General features: G+C 36.2%; 1 protein-coding gene across 9 annotated transcripts in view; it reads left to right on the forward strand.

The window, feature by feature from the left end:
• The window catches only part of Shal (potassium voltage-gated channel protein Shal), a 169,561-nt gene that overhangs the window by 149,434 nt on the left and 8,354 nt on the right, over window positions 1-11,773 (forward strand). For 6 of the 9 annotated variants that reach the window (XM_071779450.1, XM_071779474.1, XM_071779507.1 and 3 more), the window contains one exon: window positions 1,067-1,532. The exons of 2 other annotated variants lie outside the window; for them this stretch is intronic. Coding sequence is in view for 3 of the 7 variants with exons in the window: in XM_071779507.1 (XP_071635608.1) it covers window positions 1,067-1,069 (3 nt within the window). In the remaining 4 variants the exon portion in view is untranslated. Of the gene's footprint in view, window positions 1-217; window positions 293-1,066; window positions 1,533-11,773 lie in introns of those variants that run through there. One more of the 9 variants, XM_071779457.1, reaches the window with a different exon arrangement.

The following is an 11,773-nucleotide window of genomic DNA, read 5'->3' on the forward strand; positions in this document are numbered from 1 at the left end:
TAAACTTGTTTAATCATTTTTTGTTACTTTAACATTACCTCACATCTTTTTAATCAATAATCTAGATATTTTAAAATTTATTAACAAATACAAAAGAAGATATATTTTCTGTAATCAATAACAATGACGTATGTATATATAAAAACTCCAGAATTCTCGTAAAGAATTTATTTTTGACATCTCGTATTTAAAAGCGTTTTTTTTTTTGTTAAAATAGCGAGATTGTGGCGAAGAGCAAACCAGTCGAGTCGTTCGAAGGCAAATTGACGATCGGAGCTAGTCGGGAGGAAAGGTGATTTATGATCGGTCAGCGGGTATAAGACAATTTTCCGAGATTACATTCGCTTCGTTTGCTACCTTGAAATACGGCATGAGGCCGAGATCGGCCGATTCGCGCTGGATGAGCCCTGAGTGCAGGCAATTTTTCCGGATTTGCGTCGGCTTTCCCTGACGCGCGGCCTAGTTTCCGTCGCGGAGGCTCGCTGAATCGAACTACGACAGGGCAATCTTTCCCGATGAACCGCGCACGAATTCCCAGCGATACGCATCCTATAACCGAATCGGATAATTGAAAAAGTTCACGTGTTCAGAATGGAGAAGTTGGAATATATATACATAAATTTCGTGTGTGGGTGTGTGTGTGGGTGTGTGTGCGCGCGTGCATTCTTTTCACGTAAATTATTGACTTTATTATTTTACTTTAATTTAACTTTATTTTAAGAAATCGCTGTACATATATATGTCTTATTTCTTCGTATAAGTGGCAGATTTCTCGACGGAATGGAGTTGACTTTTCATCGCCGAAACTTTTTTGTTGCATTGCTATTTTAATTAGTAGTATAAATAATTAATATTACTATATATGATGTCAGCTTCTCAATCATCACATATTATTGAATTTCTTTTATGAAACAATTTGCTTTAATTTGTTTTAAGCGCAACTGTTTCATGCATGATATATTGCAACAGAGTGTCGCATAATTTTTTATGTCAGTCTTTGATGTTGTTTCGAATTCGCGCGATGGAGATCGTGTGACTATGAACTTTTCGCGCCTTTTAATTCCAGTAATAAAAACGAGCCGTTCGCATCGACGCCACGCGATGGGAGATCGTCATCAGGCTCAGCGGCATTCCGATCCGCGATTTCACGAGCGGATTGATTCGCTCCCCTGAGAGGACGGGACGATCGTTCGTTATTCGGCGGAATCTACGGAGGATCTGGGAAAACCCTACGCCCATCGCGATGTGGATCGATCGCTGTCGAGGCGCGCGAGGACCCCGACGCGCGGTTTCTCCCTCGTAGTCCTGTTAGAATTTGCGCACCGATTCGCAGAGATTTCCGTTTGACGGAAAAAAAATGTCTCGTGTTAAGCAACGTTCTCGTTGCAGTCGCAATATCTAGTCGCGTGCCGAATGGATTTCTGCAGGAAGAGGAGAGAGAGAGAGAGAGAGAGAGAGAGAGAGAGAGAGAGAGAGAGAGAGAGAGAGAGAGAGAGAGAGAGAGAGAGAGAGAGAGAGAGAGAACGAGTGAGCACACTTCCTGCGGAAATTCGTTCGCGGCGTCGTGATAATTAACTGAATTAATTGATTAAATCGCGCCGGCGACGAGTTCGCAAAATGGGTGACCCAGGTGCGGCTGAGCGATTGCGATTAGGGTCACGCAATTATACGGGATTTGTCCGTGCGGAATCGAGTCCTTGAGGGGAGGGGAGGGATTTCGCAACATGTTACTTCGCGTCAGGCCGTCCCTTAAATAATGTTCTTTCAGTGATCCTTGAAGGGAAAGAGGAGATGTATGATCATTTATCGCGACTATTCGCACACAGTCGAAGGATTCATTAATCACGTCGGAATTAGAAATTTACTTGTGTCGTAACGGCGGCGTTACTCGACATAAACTTCACGAATTTTAATCCTTATATTAATTATATGAATCCACACAAATAATTGCAGTTAAACTGCGGCTTGTATTTACTTCTAAATTTAGTTTTCTTCATGTTTTTATAAATATTGTTATATCTTGTACGACTTATGAGTCACAATCAGGCAATATGTAACGATAAGTAGAGAACGAAATACGTACCTAAGTATGTCCATTTAAGAGTCACACTGATCCAGAATTGTGTTAAGAGAATAAAACTTTTTATCCTAATTAGAAGTACATACTGCGGAATTTTGTGATCGCAAGGCGCTCTCAGAGAACGAAACTCTCAAGTGCCTATACTCAATTTCAGCAAATTATATGAATTCAATGATTTTTAACATGTATAAATTATTATATGCGAAACTGTATGTGTATATAATAGATGTACTAATGTTAATGGGAAGTTAAATGAAACCGAAATAATTTTTAATATGTTGTTACATTTCTATAATCAATCTTCTACAATCTTAAGTGCTCTCGAATAAAATAATATGCAATCAAATGCTTGTTGCACACGTTATGCGTTTATATCTCATTATTTCTGGATATCGTTCATTACTTCTGGATATTATTTATTAATATATTTCTATAGGTATCGTTTATTAATATTAATATTTTGAATAATCCTTATAAAGATCCTTATTTATATAAAATATTATTATTTATGGGATTATTGTTTAAAGAAAAATAATATATTAATTTAATAATTTAAACGTTAATATAATAAACACAATTCAAAAATTTACTGTTAAAAGATCTTACAAAAGAATTGTTGCAGTATACTTTTAAAATTATATTGTTGAAAATTTGTACAAAAATCTTTTTGCAAAAACTTTTGGCAGTGCACTGTTATTTATTTGACGTGTTAATAAAATTATGATGACAAAAACTGAAGACAATACGAAATCGGAAAGAGAGATACACAACATATCAAAAATGAAAATATAAAACGCGAGATATTAATTAATATAAAATTGATAAGACCGTCGTGGTTTATTAAGAATGTTGCTTTCAAATAATTACTGTAAAAGAAAATGATTAACAAGCATTTAAAAAAAAGTCAGCTTGACGAAGTTTATCATTTTGACAGATTCAATTAATTTGATTTACTTTCTTTTTCATTACACGCGAATATGTATAATAAATTATTTAATTTAATTAAAGAAACATTGTTTTAGACTTTTATTTTTAGAAATTGTATATATATATATATATATATATATATATATATATATATATATTTATATTTATATTTATATTCTTTTTTCTTTTTTTTTTGAGAGTTATTAAACAAGTAATTCTTTATTTTACCTAAAAATTTTAAAAATTAAGAAATTATTGTTTTTTTTTTCATATTTAAAAATAATTCAGCAATAAGTAAATCGATATAAATGTCGATTTATCAAAATTCTCACGACATGTTTGTCTTATATCGGGATTAACAATGAAGCAAACATTATTTACAAGGCGGTTTGATGCGATGTGGTCAAGATGCAATTACGTGAAAGAATGTAAAAATGGAGGGACCTACGTACCTTTGTACTCTAACTTAAGATGATGCCCTCGTTCTTTCAAAGCTTCGTGGCCGACTTTAGTCGATCGCGAGGACTCTTAGGCGGTAATTTAATCGAGATGTCGTTCGATCGTTTATTACGGCGTTATCGTTATCGTTGCTCGGCTGTAGCGATCGATCGTCCGCTTTCTTTTGCCGTTTGCGAAAGAAACAAGAACTTTATCAGGAATATACGAAGTACCTCTTATTTAGCATATTTTACTTTTCTTTGAGATTGTGACTTTTAAGAGCATCTTATAATGTACTTTGCATCATGATAAGCAATATCGCGGAGTTATATTTGAAAAATTATAAATAAACTGCACGGCAATTTTAATGTGGTGTACACAGCATCAGGAATTTTCATATAATTCTATATTTAACATATTGATTTATTTTTATTCATAAAATTATTTGTTTATGAACTATTTTGCGATTAATTTAGCGATTAACTTTTTAAAGCATTTTAGATTGCAGATGTAATATTATCGATAAAATAAATATCGTCATTAAAACACTTTGCATTAAATAGAACGTCAAAACGGTAGAGTCACATAAAATTACAGCGAGTTATATGATTATGTTATATCGCGGACGATTGACTGATGCAGTATCAGATGTATCGGAAAAAATATGAAGAAAGATAGGAGATTACCGTGCGTGTGAGCAACGGAATTTGTTTAACAATAACATGACGCAATGTATATATTTGTGAAATTTAGTAAGGGAAAGAGAGGTGAATGCACAGCCTGTTGTCTGTAATAAAACTTTGTAATTAATGGCATGATTTGCCGTTGAACAAAAGATTTTAATGGGAAGATAATATAAATATGTATAGAAAGATTATATTATATAACAAACACAAAAATACGAAGAAGGAGAAATATATTATATATACATATACATGTATATATTATATATATAATGTACATACACACATACACACACGATACACGCACGTGAAGAGTGCGCTCAAATTGCGACACGTATACACTCACACATATAAAAACAGACACATCCACCTGCAGCACTCTCGCGTCGCGCAATAAAATAAATTCTAAATCGTTCCGTGTTAGAATGCGTGCCTGAGTGCGTGAGGAGAGCCAAGCAAAGGAATAAAGAAGCAGAATAAATATATGTATAGATACATGAATAATTATACAAACGAAGTGATCGATTATGCGTCCGGTCTCTCATTTTGTCCAAGGAGCACCGGCGGTATTTGAGACAACGTCGATGAAAATGCGGCAATTTAATTAAAGGACGGTAAATAGGCGAGTCGGTGATGAACGGGAGATATCGCAAGGATTTTATCGCATGGATTTTCAGGATTAGCTTGTCAATGATTACTTTATCCGTCACGGACGATCGCGCGTACGCGCTTGCGCGATTCGCTGTATTTTTATTGATAATTAATTTATCTATATGGGAGGTCATATACTTTTCCTGTGCGTGTGCCAAACTTACAAATGAATAAAGTTATTTTCGAGCTTTGAAATATTGAAATGCCGTCCTTCGACATGATATATATTTAAATTTCGTTTGCCTTTCAATTAAAATAAAATTCTGTTAATGATAAAACGTTCAATTTACTGTTTATTATACTACTGTACCATATTTGTTTTATGAGAATTAATGATGGATATTGATGGAATACGTTAACGAATAATTTCTTTATTGATATTATCAGTTCATTGTAATTTTCTGCTCTTCAAAGCTCTGAATAAAGAAATTTTATTTTTTGGAATTAATTGACGCCGTTATATACATCGTAATTTTAATCTATCAAGCAATCGATTTGATGCGCCTGGGATGAACTTTCGCATAAATCGATGTCGCGAGAATATTGAGTCACTCCGATTAATTTAATAATCATGCTGACGTAGTTTGGATATAACATCAGAGAAATTGACGACGCGGCGCGTCGCGACACAGTTGATCGTCCCGTGAGCTAGCCTGTAATCGATAAATAAATCGTAAATAAGTTAAGGGGATGCTGGAGTCGCGGGCGAACTCGATCAGCGTCGATAAAGAAGTGCTCACCGATTCTTACATATACATACAGAGCGCAGGCAAACTCGACCAACGTCGATAAAGAAGTGCTCACCGATTCTTACACATACATACAGAGCGCAGAGTTTTTGGCTGAATTCGGGGAGACGCGTAACATGTGCATATGAAATTTTCTAACATACTTTTCTCTTATACTAAAGCTCGCAGCTCATTTCTGCAAGCACAGGATTCTTCTTTATTGTATTTCCGTGACGGCTGCAAGATTTTTGTATACGTACACAGTCTAAAACTTTTATCTGCAGCAAATGTTGTCAAGAGTCGACCGCAGAATCGAAAATAAAAATGTAATTTTCTAATTTTTTTTCGTTTTTCATACGCAATTGGTGCCTGCCGTCTTCGTTATCGTCCATACTTTAATTCTGGACAAAAAATTTTTAATTCGGTGAAATCAATCAAAAGATTTGTGTGTCTGAAAATTTCGTGGTAAAACAGACCTGTCTCCAGCATCCCCTTAAGCATGCAATTAAGAATAAAAAATGAAATAAATCGAATAGAGACTTTTCGTTGATGTTGTGACTCGTAGTGCGTGTGTGTTTGTGCATGTGTGTATACGCGTATGTGCAGAACTAGCACGCCGAGAGAGATACAATTTCGTGAATTTCAAGAATTTTCCAATTACACTTTTTTTTTAAATGTAATAATTAAGTTTTTTATCTGAATAGTATCGTATTGTTTTAGCACTTGGTAAAAAGTTCTCTGTTTTTATTTTCTTTTAATTTTCGAATAAGATTCTTTCGGTTTTCTCTTCTAAAACACGGAAGCAAATCTACTTTTTTAGAAATAAGCAGAACGAAGACAATTTTACTTTATCTTGCGATTGAATAATATTCCTGCAAATTCGCGACATTATATCATCGGCAGGTAGCGAAAAAAAAATTAAATACGAATGGGCGGCGAGTAGTATGACTACAACAGCGGTAAGCGGCGTAAACCGGCAACGGACAAGTGCAAAGGGAGCAGGAATATTAAGAGAATCAACACGAGAAAAATAGACCGAAGGAAAAAGATGATAAACGAGTCTTTCAATTTACTACTGTACTGCCAATTTTTTCCGAAACGACGTAATAACTTTAATAAGGATATTAAGGTGACGAACGAGAATGCGCGTTTTGGTCGGGGATTTTTCTTTTCGTTTCTTTTTGCTGCTCCGAGCCCCCGTGATCTCAGAAGGAAGGAGAAAAACACCTAGAAATGTTTCGATTTATGTCCTTAAAGGTAGAGAGCGCCGGAGGGAAGGATACGAAGGATGTAACGAATTCGTGTCGCTCAGCGGGAAGTTTTCGATAAATATGCAAATTCCGGTACTATAGATACTGTAGATACGTCAGCGCTGCATCCGCAAACGTTTATTAAAAAAAAGGACACGGAAATATTTTCTAAAGTTTTGCTCTGATTAAAATGTACATTTACACAAAATATTTACTTTTTCCCTAAGCACCATTTTTCTAAAAGAAAGAAAGAAAAAAAATGAAAGAAGAGTTTATGGAATGTCAATACGTCTTCCAAACAAGTTCAAAAATGTATACGTTAGCTTTAATTGTGCTATAATTTTATTTGAATTGTTGACTTGCTGCTGAGCGACACAAACTTGGTTTAGTTAAAGTTATATCTTTTTTGCACGATCAGTATTATAAATGTCAGTTTATGATTAGTGTAAGCATTCTATTTTCAGTACAATTCTCACAAGATCGATGATATAATTAATCTATCAACGTCAAACTTTCCTTGGGGCAACGGAGGCTCTTTCCACTTTGCTTTTACTTAATAACAGAAGAAATAAACTGGCGCAAAACTTTTATGCGTAAAAATAACAAACGGATAAGAGTGGAAATATATCACAAACATCTCACGGCAATGATATTTCTGATATTATACGGTTGAAAAAATAGAAGAGATTGAAAGAATCGCTGTGTAAAGTACGTCTCTGGTTTTTGAGATAATCGCGAATGTAATTACTGATCGTGTGAGAAGCGCTTAACGCAAAATTTCCGCGACATCCCGTAATTTTGTAGAGAGAACTCGCGAATGTCGCGATATTTGAGAATAACAGAAAGCAACAAAGTTGCGAAGATCTGCTCGTATACCTGGACATTGATTCTTCAGCGTGCAAGTGTATGTATTTCTCTTTCTTTTTTTTTTCTTAAGCAGGACACCGTCCATGGACTCATCGAGCGTTGGCAAGTGCCGATAATTGCGTTGATTAGCGAGCGATTGAAGGGCCAAATGAATGAAGTTGCTATATAACATTTTTAAGCATTCTTATATTATTAATTTTCCAGGTGAATTGAAGATTATAACCCAATTTAATATCGTATATTACAATTTTTGAGTGAAAACTTTGTCTTTGAAAATTTTTCAAATTGACGAAGGAAATAAAGAACTCTTTCACTATATGATTTTATCGTATAACGTTTTAAAAAATTATTACAAGAGTATAATTTTTTTAAAAAACTATTGAGGTATATAAGATTTAAAAAACAACGATAAAATGTTGTATTAACATATTATAAATTGCACTCAAAATCAACAGATAAAGGATGCTTGTATATTTTTACCTTTGAATAACACGAGATATTTCTCATCTAACTAATTGTAAGAAAGGTTAAATATGTTTAGTTTTTTTTAACTGTTCTAAGTGTAACGTCATTAATATAACACATATTTTACTTTACTATATTATATAATAATATTATATATTAAAACAACTACGTGTACCACATAGTTTAACGACTGAATTTTTGTAAACATATGACATATCTCCTTCGTTCACTTAGCTCTTCAATTAGATTGCACAAAAATCCGCGTACGTTAAAAACGAGAGGCGAGAGGTCTACGTATATAAGCATGTTTTTACGTATAAATATAGATTCACTCATACGTGCAATACGTGCGGCGCGGCAAAGCTCGCACGGTAAAATGCATATATTCCTAGGTCAGGCTAATTAAATCAGAAGATTACGACTCTTTGAGACGCGACGCGACTGGTGACGAAACAAATGGACGCGCTGCGTTTTCACTGCATGCCTCGCTAACAACTAACGTTCTTTTAATGCCGAGTTTTGTGTTAAGTATTATTTTAATGACCGTTTGGAGTTAATTAAAAAATTGCCGCTTTTATCTCTAATATTATTCTTCACTCTCTGAAACTTAATTAAAAAATTAATTGCGATAAAATATTTAACGTATTAAGTAATTCAGGGAATGAGATTTTTAACGAATGGGAGATTTACCTTGAATTTGTTGAACAGTCAGCAAAAATATTGTGTAGTGATTATGAGACATTCTGTATGTATTCTCGATCCGTTTCAGAAATGCCGACAACTGCAGAGTCAACCAAAATCTTCATAGAATTTATAAAATCCTTGAGTGAGAGATTATAAATTTAGGAGAAATTATTCTTACTTCCGTGGTAAAATTACTCGAAAAAGTATATAAATTATAACAATTAATATCGATGCAGAATGATATGGTTTCGTTCAAATTATGGGAATAAGCTGGCTTCCCACGGTCCACGAAGAGTTAATGAGGTCAATCGCATTGGGCGATACTTAGCATTTTAATAGAATAATAAAAAAAGCTGTTGTTAACAAAAATTAAATTTAAACGATTTATTTTGGCATGAAAAATTAGTTAATAAAAAGTAGTTTATTTTTGCCGTCATCTTATTGCTTATGTGTGTAAAGCATTGCGATTTTGTATTATATTATTATTGTAGTTGATGTAAATGCTGTGAGATGTCATAGTAACACGTTTGCAACCAACATTCGAAGCGTTTATCATCGACGAGGAGCGGTGGAGCTTTGATCTTTTGCGTTCGCGGGCGAGAATCGAAAAGTTAGGGAGGCAGGAATGAATTTGTTCTTGATCAATTCTTCGTACAGCATTGTTTCTCATTACTTTTAGATTTATGAACACGATAATTATTGTCTTTCTCCGAGCGAAAGTTCAAGGCATCGCGTGGCTGGGCCGTCGATATCATTATTCGAGTACTGCAGGCGTTGAGAATAAATCGTAATTACGAGTACTCAAATAACGATTATGCTGAACGTCCGAATGTATCGGACAGCTGTTTTAAGCACCTTATCAATAATTTATAAATTATTATTAATGTTATCACAGATCACTATTATCGTTAACAAATATGTAAATATCTATGTGTAATATTAAAGATAAGTTTTATATCGTAGGACAGGCGAAGTTAGTTTATCTATATGAATGAAATAACATACGTCATGATGTAGAATCACAACCGCCGTCGTGGAGGACTTGTTCTTATTTCGCATTTGGGGTAGACTTCCGAAAACGGCCCCCCTCCGATTTCGATGAAACTTTGTGAAAAGCTTCGTTTTGGGTTAAAATGAAAGCCCTTAAAAGGAATTTTGGCGACTCCTATGATAAAACCATTTTTTTAGATAAAATGATAAAAAATATAGGAAAATCTTCGTAATTCTACAGGATGTTATAAATTGAATATATACTGTTTGTATTTAATGATTTAATGTTTTTATTATATACTTACAGCAGAATACATAAATAATATGTTTTGTAATATATTACACTTTCCACGCGAACCGAGGTTCACGCACACCCCTTCGTGCTTTCGGGGGAGGTGCGGTAGTCCCGAAATAGTTCACGCATACACTTTCCACGCGAACCGAGGTTCACGCACACCCCCCCCCCCCCCGTGCTTTCGGGGGAGGTGCGGTAGTCCCGAAATAGTTCACGCATACACTTTCCACGCGAACCGAGGTTCACGCACACTCCCCCCGTGCTTTCGGGGGAGGTGCGGTAGTCCCGAAATAGTTCACGCATACACTTTCCACGCACACCCCCCCCCGTGCTTTCGGGGGAGGTGCGGTAGTCCCGAAATAGTTCACGCATACACTTTCCACGCGAACCGAGGTTCACGCACACCCCCCCCCGTGCTTTCGGGGGAGGTGCGGTAGTCCCGAAATAGTTCACGCATACACTTTCCACGCGAACCGAGGTTCACGCACACCCCCCCCGTGCTTTCGGGGGAGGTGCGGTAGTCCCGAAATAGTTCACGCATACACTTTCCACGCGAACCGAGGTTTACGCACACCCCCCCCGTGCTTTCGGGGGAGGTGCGGTAGTACCGAAATAGTTCATGCATACACTTTCCACGCGAACCGAGGTTCACGCACACCCCCCCCGTGCTTTCGGGGAAGGTGCGGTAGTCCCGAAATAGTTCACGCATACACTTTCCACGCGAACCGAGGTTCACGCACACCCCCCCCCCCGTGCTTTCGGGGGAGGTGCGGTAGTCCCGAAATAGTTCACGCATACACTTTCCACGCGAACCGAGGTTCACGCACACCCCCCCCCGTGCTTTCGGGGGAGGATAAAAAAAAAAGTCATTAAATACAAACAGTATATATTCAATTTATAACATCCTGTAGAATTACGAAGATTTTCCTATATTTTTTATCATTTTATTTAAAAAAATGGCTTTATCATAGGAGTCGCCAAAATTCCTTTTAAGGGCTTTCATTTTGACCCAAAACGAAGCTTTTCACAAAGTTTCATCGAAATCGGAGGGGGGCCGTTTTCGGAAGTTTATCCCGCATTTGTAAAGTTCCTATTTTGTAACCGTCAACTTTGAAGGACGGTTGTAACGCACATTGTTCGCGACATTCGAATGTGCTTGGGCGTTGCGCGAAACTTATTATTGTCGCGTATTCGAGAGCAACGACGGCCTGGCAGAACGTCGATGTTGCCAACGATATTTTTAATTGAAGCGTTTGGGAAGAAATTGCGATATCCTGGTTGCCGACGATTGTAATTATAGAAGGTGAAGAGACATTTTAGTCAAAGGTGTTGTCCATCTTCGGTAGCTTCCACGCCTTACTCAAAGAGAAAATAAACTAAAATTCATACTTCCAGCGCTATTTTATTATCAACTCTCTGCTCTCCTGCTTATGCGAAAACTCAAATTCTCATCCCAAGAATTATCGTGCGAGCGATCAAATCCTGTTTACATTTCATTCTATGAGTACCTACAAAAAGCGACAAATAAACGAAACGCGTATAAAATGATTGAAACGATAAACTCTAAAAACGCAGAATTGCAGCTACATTTTATTGCTGTTTTATTTCCTCGATATCCGAGATTTGCTTCCCGGATATCATGCTCCCCGATATCATGATTAAATACTGTTCTTGTATCATTTCGTAAATAGGAAAATAGCGGAAATAAACGAGAA

Source organism: Temnothorax longispinosus, chromosome 1 (assembly GCF_030848805.1).
Source record: "Temnothorax longispinosus isolate EJ_2023e chromosome 1, Tlon_JGU_v1, whole genome shotgun sequence".
Taxonomy (NCBI): Eukaryota; Metazoa; Arthropoda; class Insecta; order Hymenoptera; family Formicidae; genus Temnothorax; species Temnothorax longispinosus.